We start from the raw sequence: 18462 nt of genomic DNA, 5'->3' as shown, positions 1-18462 counted from the left end.
TTACTACACTCACTGATATTTAGGAAGTATTCGTGATGTATTTTACTTGAGAAATACTTTATGTCCGGTGAATCCCAGTATAGTACATAGTGTAATTATTATTTTTTCATGTATAAATAATTTGTAATATCGTAGATAACTGTAATCAAACTCTACAAGCCTAATGTGTTTCAAAATATGGTTTAAAATATGGCAAAAATATATAAAATGAAAGAAAAACATTACAAATTTCTGGAGAGGCCCTTTATTTTAAATACTGTTGACAAAGGCATGCATTGTGTTCTTGCAGAATGTGCCAACTCGCTTCTGACAAGTTGATTTATATTAGACAAGCTGGCTGATTGTCAGATCGTCCGAGTAAATTTAACCCGCCACATGGAGCACAGACTGCCAAGCTGGAAGAGAGAGGAGAGTTAGTGTGCTGGCTTTAACTAGCCTAAAGTCTGAATCCAATTAGGATGCTAGGACTAGGATGTTAATGCTAATAATTTCAAACATATACATTAATGCCCCAAATAATATAATATAGTGGAGCTGCATATTAGAAGTTGATATGGAGACAGCATTATTTCTTCTTGAACGCTTGATAAATGCTTTCATTTTCTGACTATAAACAGATTTCACATCAAAATGTAATCTTGTTATAGTACAACACAACAAAACTAGGATGAGGGGGTTGGAGGCTGTCAGTCGTTAATTAGATTCATAATGACTTTGAAAATAATTCACGCGTAAAGCTTTATGATACATGAACATGGGGGGCACTACAGCAATCATTCACAACACAAATATAAAAGTGAAGTGCAATAGCCTTGAAAAACAAACATCAGTGATGACTGGTCTTCCCTTGCTGAAATTTCTTACGGCAGAAGCACTCGTAGCATGGCCCGCTAAAATTTTCAGCTTCGACGACATGTCTATGTCTTGCCACTACTGAATTGAATTGGCAATGGCATCACAGCTACCGCAACGTCCAACAACTACGTGGCACGCTGATACCATGCATAAGCTTGCCCAACTCAGCAAGGTACCCTGCTCGCCAGAACCGAGCTGGTACAAGTTGTGAGAGTGCAATGCACGCCTCTGATTATCGGTTTAACTAACCATTTCGTTATTTGACCACGGGCTCTGTCCTGAACAGGCCAGATAAGAGGGCGTCCATTGTAGGTAGGAAAAAGTGTGATACAGACACAGGCAAACATGATCAAAACAGTTTGCTAAATTACAAGATGCATACTTTGACTCTTGCCACAAAGCGAGGACACTTGTAGACAGGATACTGCTGGGCAAAAGCCTTACTGGACTGGTAGAGAGCCTCTGCAGCTTCCAGCCTACTCAACAACTGCTCCACTTCTTTGAGGGCTGTCACTTGACTCTCCATACAGTTGTGACAGTAAATAGAGAGGCACCCTGTACAGTAGCATGATGTAGGGTCAGATGTTCCCAAACATGGGTCACAACTCGAGCAGCCTTCCTTATCATCAGAGCTCACTCCACTATCGCTGCTCTGAGTGGAGAAGACACCTGAAGAATCGCCAGAACCAGGAGGGATCTTCTTCACAAACCTGTGAACAATAATCAACAATTTTACCCCCAGAAGTGAATAAATCTTCTTAAAAAACGTAACACATTTACTCTCTCCTTCTTTCTCTCCCCCCTGTACTTCAGGATTCCAGCAGACATACAGACAGATCAACAGTGAATGCAAAAAGAAAATTACAAGAAAATTAAATGTATGTTGATTGAGCCGATTGTCCTTGTCCTTTTGCATTATTTCCATTTGTCGCTTCTTTCTGTTGCTTCCTCTTCTCAAGTGTTTATCCTAATTCACATCTGTATATGATTACATTTAATCCTTTGTTTCTTTCCACTACTTATATTGATCCGTTTGGCTCATTTTCTCCTTGTGTGTTTGTCTCATGTTCCTAATCTTCTACAACCTGTACAAAACTTTCTCTCCATTTCTCTTCCCTTTTCTTGTATTTATCCAACTTTCCTTTTATCCTACACCTCCAAAAACATAAGTAAAGATCTTTCCAGATAGGCCTACAATCAGTATTTATGCTTGCCCTCCTGATGCAACAACGAGTGTGATCCCCAGTGACACTGTTACTGGCTTCTTGCCACAGCAGTCGCAGTTCGAATCACAGCTAATGAATATCGAATTTTTAAAATAGAAAGTCCATGGTCCAGTTCCCATGTAAAACTGGAAGTCCCGTGGCTAAGATCACGATACCAACAATCACATAAAAATACAAGCTTTTCCTGATGAAAATGAACAAGCTAATCGATCTGAGAAGAAACAGATGTAAAGTGGGACTGAGGATGAGAGAGATGGCCTCTTAAAAACGATGGCAACATATAATCATGTGGAGAGTGTCCATGTCTTTTTGTGTTGTCATGCTTGTCTTGATCTCTTCTTTCTATCGTTCCTTCTTCCCACATTACCTATCATTGTGTATATCGTGACTTGTGTTCCTATTCAAGTTTCTATCTTCCCATACAGCAGGGCCTCTCAAATGCCCAAAATTTCACATGCACAAAATGAGGCGCAGAGATTCTGTGCACCGTGCATCAGTCTGACTCGGGTTGGTTTGGACTTGCATTTTGTCTCGGGGCGACTCGACTAAGCTCAGCTCGGATGTGGAGCACTGCAGAGCGAGTGAGGAAGGGGAAAACAGGCGAAGCGAGAGAGAGAGAGAGAGAGAGAGGTATATGGAAAGAGAGAGACAGAGCTATTGCTAAAACTCGACGAGTGGGGAATCTGTACTCTGGTCAACCTAGCAGTCTTCTTATGCACCGGCGCATGCACTCTGAGAGGCCCTACTATACAGTGTACTCCCAATAATTTATGGTAATTAAATCATGAACTTTCACAAATTATCTGCAATTTTTCCATTGTGTCAAGTAAAAATTAAACCATTTGTTAAAATATTGAAATGTGTTATATAAACAAATTATAAAGTTATAACAACAGGGTGCCAACCCTGTGATGTAGAGGTAGCATGCCTGTCTCTCACCTGGAGGCCCCAGGTTCAATTCCCAACCAGGTCAGGAATTTCTAACTGAATCTGAAGGCTGGTTCGAGATCCATTCAGACGTGATTATAATTGGGGAGCTATCTGACGGTGAGATAGTGGCCCCAGTGTAGAAAGCCAAGAGGAACAGCCTAGAGGATTCACACACCTCGTAATCTGCAGACATTCGGGCAAAGTATCAGTCGCTTGGTAGGCCAAGGCCCCTTGGGGCTGTTGCACCGACACAGATAGGTCTTATGGCGACGATGCGACAGGAAAGGGCTAGGAGTGTGAAGGAAGCGGCCATGGCCTTAATTAAGGTACAGCCCCAGCATTTGCCTGGTGTGAAAATGGGAAACCACGGAAAACCATTTTCAGGGCTGCCGACAGTGGGGTTCGAACCTACTATCTCCCGAATACTGGATACTGGCCGCACTTAAGCGACTGCAGCTATCGAGCTCGGTGCAATGTGGTTTATGCCAACATTAATATCTAATGAAAAACCATATCATCGCTTTTTGTTTCTTAGATAATCGTTCACCTTTTCTGATTTTCGATCATAAATTTTTCAAGAAAGGACTATTTGAGAATGAAAAGTCTTCTCAGTGTTCTATATAACATATGTGTGTATCTACAAAAATACTAGTCTGGGTGTGTGAACATTTCGGGACTTTCATTGCATCACTCCTGAACTCAATATCATCTGAATCCCTACCTTATCTTTCTCATCCACCAGTACATACTGGTTACTTCCCTGCACTGGCGTCATGTACTCACAGTCACGGCTCTCCAACTGCAGGAACGCGTACGTCGAAGTACTCATCATCATCATCATCATCATCATCATCATCATCATCATCATCATCATCATCATGTTTTCCATTCCAGTTGCCCGGGTGTGGTTTACGAACTCTCTCCACTTCTGTCTGTCCATGTACCACTCTTCTCTCAAGACGACATCCCAGCTGACTCCTCTTGTTCCTATGTCCTCTTTCACTTGGTCCAGCCATCTCTTCCTAGGTCTTCCTACCGGTCGTTTTCCGGCCACGACTGTGTGTAGCCATTGTTTTGCTGTCCTTCTATCCTCCGTTCGTTTGACATGGCCAAACCATTTCAAATGGGCCCTTGTCACTTTTTCACGTCAAAGTACTACGTTCGTCAAAATACTGGGAAATAATTTTAAAAATCAGTCTTGAAACTTTTCAATCAGTCTACACACATGGTATATAGCAGCAAAGACCATCAGTGAATACAAGTACTGATATTGTAATTATTCCTGGTAACTGGATATTTCAATGACCTGAAATTACCTAAACATCAATGAGAGATTTAAATGATTTATAGGCGGGCCGGCGTAAGGTTGCACATGACAGCTGCGCACATTGTTGGTCACACTGCATTGGCACACGAAGCGATGTTGCCGCCCCAACAACAGCCGATTGCACAACATGTGAGTTTTTATAAACATGGGAGAAATGCTTTTAATGTCATCGTGATGATACATAATACAAATGAAGCCAACAAAAATCGAACTTTCAACACACCCATTAAGTTTACAACAACATATTTAATCACACAAAATGATACGAGATAAATACACTACGAAGTTCTTATTGTCGCGATTTTAGAAAATACGGAAGATATCGGCCGATAAGAATCTCATTTAAATATACCAATAAATGTTAGAATATACACCGATGCTAACACAAAACGTTCCAAGTTAAATCTATAAAATTTACGAAAATTCAGAAACCTTTTTTTCATACCTGATTCACAAAGGTAGAGGCTCGATACCCTCCAGATCACTGTCATCACTACCGTCGCCTTCGTTGTCATTGTCGTCTAGGCAGATCATCAACTCCTGACAGTCACTGATTATGCCATGTATTGCCATGGCCCAGTTAATGAATGTTGCAACATGGCTAACTTTCTTCCTCCACAAAGCAATAATCTCCCGCAACAGTCCTTCCACTTCAGTAATTGTGAAGGATTTGTTATTAGTGCGAACGTAATGTTTTACTTCACCCCATACCGTACCATCTCAATAAGGTTGAAGTGACAGTGGTACGACGGTAATGTAATAACCTCATGGCCTTGTTCCTTCGCTACCTCGTCGGCGAATTTAGTCATGCACACATATGCTGAGATATTTCTTTACTGCAGCCGTTCCACTAACAGTTCTTTACGGGCGCTCGAGGTAGGGGTCTTATCCATTATTACAGAGTGGTAGGTGCATTATCCCTAACAATGACAGAAGGGGCTTTGAGCTGTAATAATCGTACACGTGTTTTCGTATTGCATCAGCCTGGAAATAATTAATTCCTGTTACAGGAGATAGCTTAATGCGTTTCTTTCCCGAAGTGCTGTGAAACAAGTCCCTACTATCAGCCCCGTTTCCACTACTGCTATGTTCCCCAGTCCCATTTTCCTTCTTTTTTTGGAGGCGAACACCTGTCTGAATAACAGTACGCGTTGAAAGCCCTAATGATTGACATATGCGTTCCACAACTTTATCTGCAGGAACAGAGAGACGGCTATACAAGCGTACGAATTTCCTCTCCCTCTCGTAAACCTCATGAGTTCTCGGCACTAAATCCAATGCCTGACTATTAAGGGCCACTCTGCGGCGCAAAGGATTATCACTTCGCGGTTCATGACTATGTTGTCGTTTCCGTGATATCGCACTGCATTCGTTAAAATAAAATTTCACAATTATCTCACAAAGAAAACAAAACTTCCATAAATGCGCGAATCACGCCTGACCATGTGCTAGCGGAGACAGATAAAACGGCAACACTTCAATACGGTAATCAAGCTAGTTATAGGTGGCACCACTATACTAACCATACTGCCAACAACAATCAACTGAAAATAGTTCGTATTTATTTTGTGGCTCGCTTAAACCTTATAATATTTTTAAATACTCATATTTGTGTCAGAAAATAGAAGATTATAAGCACTATACGAAATTAAATACGAATTAACATGAATAAAATGCGTAACTGTATCTGACATAAAAAGTAGTAGGTTGGTGATTCTGATTGACGGGCGACGTTCTTCATTTCATTTTTTGTAGTGGTGCCAACATGAATTACAACTGTCAAGTGCAACCTTGTGCCGGCCCACCTATAAACATCACAATTTCCCAACCACCTACACCTACAATCACAATTTCCTGCACAATGTACCTTGAGACAGCTTCAGAGTTGCTAACATAACAGGACATGGTTCTGATATCTGGCATGCAAAGTATGTTGGCATCAAATGCAAAGTTATAGGAGGCCTTTTGCATCAATAAAATTACCACAATATCAATTAATTACAATGAATCATGTCTAAGCCTTGTTGTAAAAAACTTCAAAAAATGGCACATAAGATGTCAAAAATTACATGGCAGAACATCATAAAATGCATCACTTTTATTTATTACCAAATTTGATACATTTTAGTTTTTAAAAATTTGTAAATAAATAAATAATAGATACTAAGAAAAATAGCACATTCTCTTGCAGACTTAATGGCTGTCCTTGATAACAACAAAAAACCATTGAATGCAGACGATAAACTAATAAATGTGATCAGTTGCCCAGAAAAGGCCTTGAAGTGAGCAATGGAAATTTTACAGCACAGCTGATGTCTGAGGTTTTGACTTCTTGTGCTATCTTTGGGTCATCTTCGTAAAACTAAGTTGAGAAGCAGTTCGATTCTCACCACTAGATGTCATGAAAATTTTGTACAATTAGCAAGAAAATAAGTGAAAACTGTAATTGAATTTTTCTCTGAATACAATTTTCTTAATGGCAACAATCAATAATTTATGTCTTCTGAAGTATTGCCCCTAGAAACATTAACTTTCTTTTAAATGCTCAGTATTTTATGCCAATTTTAGGACCACAAAAATCTCAAAAATGAAAAATCTTAGTTTAGGTCCCTTTCTGCACAACTGGTCACAAATACATACATTATGAGAACATAATTCTAATAGTCATGATATAATATTGTGCACCCATGAGTGCCAAGTACAAAAATCAATCATCATTTCACTACAGATCAAGATATAATGAAGTGCAAAGGTTGATTTTTACAGTACCTATATGTCATTATTTCATTAAGAAGCGCCTCAACATCCTTTCTGACTTCAAACAGGTAAGCATCTTGTTCCGTTGGCGTTCTGTCAGCATGCCAGGCCTGTAACTCGAGCCATATCAAATCCTTGAGCTCATTTTGCCATCGATGCTCTTCTTTACTCAGCTAAAACAGGTAAGAACATGATTTACAGAGAAAGTATTACCTGTAATGTACATCAGACCATCACAGTATCATAAGTACTCATATTGTACGTAACTTGCTCATTCCTGAAATTCACAAGTACATTACAGAGAAGAATGGATTTATGTTCATTCTCAACAAATGAGATAGGCATTAAATGTAAATCTGTGTATTTAATCAATATAACTACTTTACAACATCATTTCACATGACCTATTTGACTATCATGTTAAGATTTCCACATCTATCTGCCTGGTGACTATGATCGTTACGGCATCAACACTTCGTGGGCTGACACTGTGATTAGCAAGTTTGATTCCTGCTGGTGTAAAAAAAAAAAAATATATATATATATATACATCACCATCTGAATATAGGGCAGCAGGGTAGGAGAGGTGGCAGTGAACAATTCCTAAATGCTTCAGAATTTATTATTTTATAAATTTATTATACCATCTAAGGAGATACAAATCAAGTGTGCTATTTAACCCAAATGATATTTTAAGATTTTATGAGCAAAACTGGTATTTTCCAAGAATATCAACAAGAGAAATATGGACAATTTAACTGTTTTATCTGTCTTATGACTTACAATTTTAACAACATTTCAAAGATCTTATTTTAAAAGTCAAAAATGTTAATGTGTCTTTCCAATTTTAATAATATTTATTTCTGATATATTAATGTTAATTTATTATTAGCTGATGATGTCCCTTAGGGGACGAAACATGTACTAGATATAATAAATTATATATTGTGCTAAATAGGCGGACCGCTTAGTTATAATATTTAAGTTTATCTTGAATATTCATTGATTGCTTGGATCTCATGTTCATCGCTAATTTTAACATCACAATGACTTAGCTTCTCAGCTAAGATCATTCACATCTTTGTTGGAGGCAAACCTTGTTTTGCAACCTCTTTGTTTATATTAATCTTAACCTACGGTATCCATCTGGTTTGCCACGCTTTAGTTCCATGTAACCTAACCTATGTAATTGATTTAGTGTGCTCATCTACATGAAGTGGGGTATAGTGCGCATTGGTATCACCCAAATATCACTATAAAATTTGTCACAAATGGAACATAATAATTGCTTTTACACATATCAAGTGAAAAATCCCTGGTAAATTAAGAAATATTTGATTTTTGGAGAATATTATGTATACGTACTTTACCACTTTACAAGTACATTTGGTGTTGCGCTCACAGTGACACACGTATGTCTTTTGTCTTACACTTTCAACGATTTCGTGTGTGATATCTGTGTTCACTGAAGTTCTTTGCTTTTGTTTCATTGCTTCACTTGTCAAACATCAACATTTCATGAATTGTATCGCGATATGCAATATTTAATAGGCGACAGAATGGTATGGCCAATGTACATAAGAAAAATTCAGTGGACTAGTGATTTATTGGTCCAGGGATCGAGCTACTTTCATTCGAACAGAAATAAAAAAATTTATTGGTCCAGGGATCATGCTATTTTTCTGTTGACCTCCATTTTGCTGTTTGAACTGGCCGCTCTAGTCATATGGACAAAGATAATGAGAATATACAGACATAGCACTCCCATTCCACAGTGCTAGCCCTGAACCTGAAGAAAATAACAAAAGACGGCACCAGCAGCGCACTACGTCATAAACCAGTCCTGTCTTCAAGCCTTAAGTATGTTTTCATATTTCTCAAATAACGACGGTATTTCTTAATTTGCCAGGGATTTTTCACTTGATATGTGTAAAAGCAATTATTATGTTCCATTTGTGACAAATTTTACAGTGATATTTGGGTGATACCAATGCGCATCGTACCCCATGAAGTGTTTCAGTGATGATGTAGGTTTCTTTAAACTCTGTGTTAGTGTAAATTTTCAGAGTTTTCTTTGGTGTGTGTAGAATGGGACTATGGGACTAGCCCTCATTGTCATAGACGAGTGTCGTCCAAATAGGTGTTAACATATTTCACCAAGTGCCACGGAACATGTAAATATAAATCTCTTTCCCAGTGTGCTACACACGTGGCAAAGTAAGTCTCACAAACATATATTCCATTTTTATTATGTTAACTGACCTGTCTAATCTCCTGAATTTTTCAAATGTGTTACTAAGTTTAAAATAAATCGTGTTATCCTACGGCAATTGCCGTTTGCAATTCTTTAGCCATGAGAAACCTCTCAGGGTTCCACTCATTTTTCTGCATTCCGCCCTTCAGATGCCGTGCATCATAACCTGATTTATAATATTTTATGTTGCGATGTGTTCTGAAGAATTTAAACTTATTTTTATATGTCAAATATCTTCCTTTAATCATCTTATGGGTTAACTTGCTCAATAAGGGTTACAGTTTTTGTGCAAAGAAAATACTTTCACTGGGAAAATTTTCAAGATATGAGCTCATGTTCCGTGGTAACCCACATCAATACGCGACCAATGCAACAATGGTTAGCAGGCACCGTTTTTGCTGGAATCTTATTGATTGCCGCCTTGCAGCCAAGATCTCTCCCCTTGCAAGTGTCGTGTCTTTGGTCTGTTCAAGAAAGCCCTGAAGAGTAAGCATTTCACCACCAGTCAAACAATTCCTGATTCTGTGGAAGAGTGGTTAAACTAGTAACCAGTACTTTTCATCGATGGAGTGAATAGAGAAACTTGTTCAGTGTGGGGACAATCTGAATGGTGGGGTGATTATCTGTAGATTCCCTCAAACTATCACCAGAATGCTGGCATTCTGATATGGTGTACATTGTCCAATACATGCAGTCGAAACTGGTTAAGACATCCCTGGTTATTACATCATTATTCCACAGTCCCAGTCCATGTCATCTTACAGTAAAACCTCGTTAAGACATTTTTGCAGGGGACGAGGAAAATGAACGTGTTAAGCGAGAAAACAAACTAACGAATACACGAATAAATGCTATCCAACATGGATATGGAAACACACTAGATACATTTTTCCCCGACATGGCGGCATTTTACGCCGTATATCCGCAGGTACAGTCAAAACTAAATCTACCATTTCTAAATATGAGAGGATAAAAGGTGTAAAAAACATGAGAGAACAAATATGAAAGTCCTTTTCTGCTGGGGATTATAAAATAACAGTGCACTGAAAGGCAAAAAAACACAATACCACAATATGAGAACATTTGCTTGGGGGGCCATGAAAATATCAACTATTAGTGCAGATCACACTCTTTCTTAAATTATAGTAGAAGCTTTCTATTTTGACCACTGGGTAATTAAACATTATTTTCTGGTCACACTCTTAGACAATAACTTTGAAGTTACACTCGACCATGTGCGACCAGCAACTTGGCTACCATTTTGAAACAGCGATTTGACCAACTCGAATGATCGAGTTGAAACTTGAAGGTGTGAGTTTCGCGCTAACTCTGCATGCTTGCGGGTGCTAGTCCACTTTCGGAGAGATTTTAATTTTGTCTTCATTAATAAGGAATTTCATGGCCTTTTCCGAATCCATAACTAGGCTGTCACAGGGCATATGTACACCATGCTAGTCAACTTCAGACAATTATGTTGTTAATCCAAATGTAGGCTATCAGGTGACAAATATAAACTACCCTACACCATACCACTCAACACAAAATCAGTTTTTAATTTCTGAATGAAATGCAAAATACAAGCACAGACAGGCCCACTATGTCGTTCAGCAATCTCGTTGCTAACCGGCAAGCCAAACTAAACATTCCTGAGCTAACGACTTGCTTCCCGAAGGTACAACTTATCTTGTGAAGTTCAGAAATTCAAAGCCTTTCCCCGTTATTATGCAACTGTAGTGAGGGCTCTTTCTTACCCAAGTTGGATATCATGTTCTTTACAAGGGATGACAAACATTTTCAGTGATTGTAATATGCGGTAATAACAAAAATTTGTGACGTGATGGGTGAGGTATTTTTATATTTTTATGTAGATTTAATACGATGAGAATCGGGACTTCGAGTTTACAACGCAATTAGCTGCCATTCTTGGGAGCCTAAGTTCGATTTCGAGTACCGTATTGCCAGAGATTTACAACTGGTACACACAACTCCCTTCCACTGGAGGCCTGTCTAAAAAAAGAGCTGCACCACCTCAGGGTGAGGAAATGAGTTTACTTTAGTTAAGAAATATTCACGATTGTTGCTATTAATATAGCACAATTATAAATAGGAAATAAATTCCACCTTATCAATACAGTACTTGTTTATTATACTTATTATACTACAGTACCGGTTTCGACCCCTGGATCATCCTCAGCTGAACAATACACTCACATATAGTACATCAAGTAATGATTGATATTACTTTGTCTGGGGAATGCCATATAATAAATGTTTGAATACGTCCAAGTGGGGTATGTCAAATCGGGAACTGAAATGTGCGTCACTATGTGTGACACTGCAAGTATATGTCTATAATAACATACTTTTAACTTAAAATTGGTTTGTACACCACTACCTTAACTTAAAGCTAATTTATATGTACAAATGGCTAAAAACAATATATATAAAAACACTTCATGCACATTAATGTTCATATCTTGGTGCTCTTATTTCATTAATTATCATTGACACCTGTTTCTTTGTTTTCATAATAACTATTTTTACGTTCAAACCTAACCTTAAATTTAACAGCGTAATTATTTTTCATTTTTAGCACGTTCCCTTTTTATGACATTATTTTGTTTCCGTCCCCACAAAAATGTCCTAACCAGTTTTGACTGTATAGTGTAAGTTTGTGACCAGCCTATGTTTCAATTTAACAACTCTTACAGATCCATCCATATAGTCAGGCACACAGAAATGGAAACGTCGAAAGGAACACACAATAGGATAAACACAATGACAGGTCACTGCCGTCTTCCAACAGACTGGTTCTCCCCTTATTCCCAATAACTCCTACATCCATTTCTTCTCAGCCCCTGATGAGCTCGCTTGTGCTAAATGTGGAGATTGTCCTCGTCCTTCTGCGTTTCCTTTCTGTTCCTCTCTCTTCTCACAATGCCTGTCATTATGTGTTTCTTTTATGTTTCTATCTTTCCATGCATGACTTGATTTGCACTTACTCGTTCGTTTCCATTACTTAGATCCATACATACATGTCCTCCCACAGCAGTATTAAAGCAATAATGTAATAAGTAAAAAAAAAACCACTATAGTGGAACCTCGTTAGTGCATTCCTCATTAACATGCTTTCCCGCTTAGCATGTTGTAAATTTGAAGTCCCGATTCTCATCATATTAAATCTATATAAAAATACCTCACTTATCACGTCAAGAATTGTCGCTATTACTGCTTAGTATGATCACATTTTTCTAGCCCTGAAAATATTATCTATCATCCCTTGTAGAAAGAACTCTGGTAAGAGCCCCCGCCGCAGTTGCGTGATAATGAGAAAAGGCCTTGAATTCTTGAACTTCACAGAATAAATTGCACCTTCAGGGAGAAAGCCGTTAGCACCAGAAATGCTCAGTTTTGCTTGCCGGTTACAGTAGCAGTGAAACTATAGAATAACACAATGAGCCTGTTTGTGTTTGTATTTCGCATTCCATTCAGAAGTTAGAAATGTATTTCGTGTTAGTTCTACAGTAAAGGGTAGCAAGTAAGTGTCGCACAATAGCGTACATCTGGAACATAATTATGTGAAATTGACCACTGTGGTGTATATTTATCTTGTGATAGCTACAGAAGAAGTCGTGAAATTCCTTACTAATGAACACAAAATTAAAGTCTGTCCGCAAGTCGACTGGCATCCACATCTTTAAGCGTGCAGAGTTGTCGTGAATGTTGAAACTCACACCTTCCACTTTCGACTCGATCAATTGGTTGGTCGAAAATTTGTTCAATTCAAAATGGGGCCAAAGTCATGCTGTTGCAGTCGCACATGGCCGTGTATAACCTCCAATTCATTGTCCAAGTGTGTGACCAGAAAAATAAAGTTTAATAACCAACTGGTCCAAAAGAAAAGGCTTCCACTAACATTCGCTTCAGAAAGAGTGTGATCTGCAGTAATACTTTGATATTTTTATGGAACTGTTCAAATGTTTTCATATTTGTCGTTTGGTGTTTTTAACACTTTCCAGTGCACTATTATTTTATAAGCCCCAGCAGAATAAGTTTTCATATTTGTTCTCTCATGTTTTTCACACCTTTTAATACTCTCTTCTCAATGAGTTTTCACTGTACCCGCGGATATACAACGTAAAATTCCATTATGTCGGGGAAAAATCATATATAGTGTTTCCATATCCCTGCTGGATAGTTTTTATTTGTGTATTCAGTAGTACGTTTTCTCGCTTTACATGTTCATTTTTCCTTGTCGCCTGCAGAAACATCTTAATGAGGTTTTACTGTATTTTTATTTTGAAATTACAACATACTAAGCCTAGCATAGACGTCCTGGAATCATGATCATCATCATCATCATCATCATCATCGCCTTCATCTTCCTGATACGTTTCTGCTTATGCAGCTCATTCACAGAACCTCTCCCAATCTTCTCTTTTTTCCCAACAGTCTATTGTTCATCACTATCTCCCATTGTATTCCTCTCCAATTTATGTCATGCTCCACCTGACCCCTCCATCTTGTTCGTGGTTTTCAATTGGTCTTCTTCCAGATTCTGTCCATTCCAGAGCTCTTTTTGGTAATCCTTCTTGTACCATTCTCTTGACATGGTCGAACCATTTCAGCCCATTTGTCGCCATAGTTTCTGTTAACGGGGTTGATCTGTAGGGTGCTTCCTATTGTTTCATTTCTTATTTTGTCTCTCCTCATTTTACCAAAGATACCTCGCAGAAAGTGCATCTCTGTCTCTTGTAATCTACTCTGATCTTTTTTTGTCAAAGTCCTACATTCAGATCCGTAGGTCCATATTGGCAAATAATATGATTTATATATCATGATATTTTGCTATGGTAGGTTATTTCCAATTTCTAATTCTGTCTGATACACAGTAATAAAATTTTAAGCAATTTCCTATCCTCTCCAAAATGTCTTCCTTGATGTTTCCATTCCCAGTTAGCTTACTTCCTAGGCATTTAAAAGCATCTACCTCGTGAAGAATTTTCCCAGTTCTCTTCCTCCATCTGCTACCAGGTCACTAGCTGAATTGTCTGGTCTCTGAATGCCAATATTACAGTGTTGTCAGCAAGGCGGTTATCAATCCTCACTAAATCAGAGCTCATAAGTCACCAGAATCTCACTAGAAATTACTCAATACCTATCAGAAAAACACTGGACATACTGGCTAAGATTCTCAAGAGCAGAATGCTGAATGCAAGCTAAGAGCTATATGATCAATAAAACACAAGCCCACTGAGTGAGTGGATATGGGGTTTGTGTCATCTAGCTGCCAGCTTGCATTCAGGAGATAGTAGGTATTAACACCAATGTGGCAGCCCTGAAGATGGCTTTCCATGGTTTCCTACTTTCACATCAGGCAAATGCTAGGGCTGCACCTTAATTAGAGCCAAAGTTGCTTCCTTCCAAATCCTAGCCCTTTCCTTTCCCATCATCACCACAAGACCTATCTGTGTCAGTGCAACGTAAAGCAAATTGTTAAAATAAAAAACCATAATAATTAACTCATCCTAACCAAAACCCCAATTGTCAGGAATGGCCCATGTTAATGAGAGTGGATGCCCACATCCAATGATAAAGCTGGAAATATTTTGAAGAACTATGATTTATGAGGAGAGAGCTGATTTACATACCCAGATACTGTCACATAAATATGCTCCTTTCCATCATTATACACACATTACAGACAGTTATGCATTTCAGCTTTCAGTCTGCAAGCTCCTGTTGCTTAATTAAGCCTTTCCATTAATTCTCTATTGAAACCAACTCCATGGCCTCATTTACACCTCTTACCTTTACTGAATATAACCATCACCACCTTAGTCCACTCTGCTTTCCTTACCTTTCAGGATCACGTTCATCATTCTCCTTGGATATCTATCCTCCACTACTTATCTCACATGTCGCCGTCAGCAAAGCCTAATCAAACGCACGATTAAATCCATCATGTCCATTTCTAAATTATCACCTTGTTGTGAGTGCCTTCCTGCCATTGTTCCAACCTGTTGTATCAACAATCATTTTCTGTATTTCCATGTCTGATACTTCTAGTTTATGAATAAGATAGCACCCTGAGTCCAACCTGCTTTCACTCCTGTACAAGAAAGCCTGTCTGAAAGTCCATTGTAATAATAAGAGCTTACTTCTCTTCAACAGAATACTATATTATTTTAGAACAATAAGTGCCCTCAATTTGGTGCTTATAATACTCCATCATCCCAGAACAACAAATGCCTAGCTACTAACATTAAAACATACTAGTTTGAACTACTAGTTTTAAAAACATGCTAGTTTTATTTAATACTAACCTGTCGGCGAGGATTCTTGTCTATCTGTTTCTCTGAACTCCCCATTCGAATGAGGATGGAGAAAGTGTTGAAGAAATCCACTCTATCCTGAGAACAACCTTTTGTCGAGGGTTGCTCTTCAGCAGGCACACAGTTTCGACAGGCCACCAGTTTGGACGTCAGACTCATAAAACGGTTACATGATTCCACCTGAAAAACAATATGTCAAAAGTACGAGTTAATCATGAAGATAGAAAAATAATTCACTACTCAAAAGAAGCTTATTTCACCAACTATGCAGTGTGTTCAGGTCCATTCACAATGAAAAAGTTAACGTGACCATCAGGACATAAGTGTTACAGAAACCATAAGCAGTCAATTCATTACTCACAACTGAAACTTGAGTTATTCAGTCAAAGTCTCATAACAATGCAACTGAAATGCTTCTTCAATCACATGGCCAAAAGCTTTAACACTGAATCCTATACATCCACAATTCACTACCTCAACAATCCATCAAATGAATACAAAAACTAATTCACACAATGAAGTAAGGTTTGGTGGTTATTGTTATTTTAAGGGTCAAAACAACATTTTAATCAGCCCCTCTTAATAAACTAACATACATACATTATCATTATAGACCTTTATGCCTTTCAGCATTCAGTCTACAAGCCTATGTGAATTTGCTAAAAGTTGCCACAATACTCTATTTGCAACTAGTGCTGTGGTCTTATTTAGTTCTATACTTCTTATTAAATAGTTAGAAACTGAGTCTAACCATCATCATCTTGGTCTCCCTTTACTTCTCTTACGCTCCAAAACAGAGTCCATTATTCTCCTAGGTAACCTATCCTCCTGCATTCGCCTCTCACATTTTGCCTTCTGACAGAAACTTCCATGCTCTCGGTGATGAAGTAGACCACGGTGAAATCGGCTCCACATGAACATGCAGTCGGGTAAGAGTGCATAGATCTTTTGATAACCTGCCCTCAATCTTCAAAAAACTACGGCCTCTCTCCATGTAGGCTTGAAAGAAAGCACCATCTCACCACAGCTGTTGGCAAATTATGTAGTGTGCCAGGTTGTTTTCTTCCAACCATGTACACTAGATTGTATGCGTATTATTGCCAACCATTCTTCTAAATTTGGATTTAATGACCCTGGGCAATTTCTGTTTTGGAAATTAAGCTGAATGGTAATTTTCTCCCATATATTTAGCATCAAAATTACAGTTTCCCAAAACTAGTTGTACATGATGAAAACTTTTAATTCTTTTACTTGTGATGGTAAAGGGATTTGATCCACATTACCAAACGCAGTAGCAAATCATAATTCAGAGGTGGTTTACAGTGCTGTCTCAATGGCAGACTAGCCACCAGCGGCTTGGAAATGTGAGGCAATCCAACTGATGAGCCCACTGCTACACTGGGGTGAAACACTGGTAATTTCTTGATTGAAACGGCCTAAAAAGCTTGAATGTTTTTAAATCATACTTATTTTTCTTTCTTTCTTTCTTTCTTTCTTTCTTTCTTTCTTTCTTTCTTTCTTTCTTTCTGAAATTTCACAATCATCAATGTCATCAGGTTTTCTGTCCAAGGACTGGTCTGTTGCCAAGAAATTGTTCCATGCCATCCAACTGATGGCTATTCTTTTCATTGCTTCATAGGTTTCCACTCGAATGTCTTCTAAGATATGTTTTCTGAATAAATTCTGAAGGCTGTTACCTAGCAATGGTTCTCGTTAATGGAAAACAGTATACAGTGTGACCTAACCAGGAAAGAAATTGTTTGGAAATTTATTTGAGGAAAGATCTCTCACCTAACTCTACCAAAACCTCAGAATTTGTCATCTTCTCTGTCCAAGTAACTTGAAGCAAGTTGTAGAAACATCACATTTTAAAAGCTTCTAGGAATTTGATATCATTCTTATTTGCTGTCCAGGTTTCTGAGGCATCCAGTTCATCAGCTGAATGATCAGCGTCGAGGCCTTCGGTTCAGAGGGTCCCACGTTTAATTTCCGGGTCAGGTCAGGAATTTTAATAACATCTGGTTAATTCCTCTGACTTGGAAGACTGGGTATTTGTAGTTGTCACAAAACTCTCCTCTTCATACATACAACAAAACACACCACAGAAACACATAATAGTGACTATATCCACCCACATGGGGTTGGAATCACAAAAAGCTTTCAGCGGTAAAAACAGCGCCAAGTCCAAGTGAGGGTCATAGTTTGCCCCCACATCCGCACAATGTGTGGGAAAAGTGGTAGAAGATAAAAGTCCAGGTTTCTGAGCCATGCAGCAGTATGATCCAGACGAATGTATAAGGGTGGATCAAAAAACTAGAACAAGGTCCACAGAATGACATCATCAAAGTTTATTTCAAAAGTAATCTCTAAAGTTACACAAGTACTTGCCGCACTGTTTCACTCTGCTCCTAGAACATCTCTGGCTGAGATTGGAACCAGTTACAAACATTGTGCACAACTTAATTTTCCAAGTAGAAGCACTGGGACCTTCAACGCCTTTTTTGATGGATCAAAGATATGGAAGTCATAGGGCAATAGATCAGGGCTCTACAGCAGGTGTTCCAACACTATCCACCCAAAAATCGCCAACATGTCCTGTGCAACAGCTGCAGTATGTAGCCACAGGTTGACAAGCAGCAAAACTACTCCAGGTGATGTCCGGAGTGAATAGTGGGGGCGAGGGGTGGAGTTATGAGAAGTACAAATAGACAACCATCCTCAAACACCTACTGTATAGGCCTGATCTATCAACATGCAACTTCCATATGTTTGGTCTGT

At 38.6% G+C, this 18462-nt stretch overlaps 1 protein-coding gene across 2 annotated transcripts in view; it reads right to left on the bottom strand.

The window, feature by feature from the left end:
• Mekk1 (mitogen-activated protein kinase kinase kinase 4) overlaps positions 1 to 18462 on the bottom strand; it is a 258470-nt gene that overhangs the window by 182409 nt on the left and 57599 nt on the right. For both annotated transcript variants that reach the window (XM_067152711.2, XM_067152712.2), the window contains exons 5-7: positions 15676 to 15864; positions 7108 to 7268; positions 1238 to 1565 (exon numbers count right to left, since the gene is read on the bottom strand). In XM_067152711.2, the coding sequence (XP_067008812.2) occupies positions 1238 to 1565; positions 7108 to 7268; positions 15676 to 15864 (678 nt within the window). The remainder of the gene's footprint in view (positions 1 to 1237; positions 1566 to 7107; positions 7269 to 15675; positions 15865 to 18462) is intronic.

Source organism: Anabrus simplex, chromosome 8, assembly GCF_040414725.1.
Source record: "Anabrus simplex isolate iqAnaSimp1 chromosome 8, ASM4041472v1, whole genome shotgun sequence".
NCBI lineage: Eukaryota > Metazoa > Arthropoda > Insecta > Orthoptera > Tettigoniidae > Anabrus > Anabrus simplex.
This window is presented reverse-complemented; position numbering and strand designations above follow the sequence as displayed.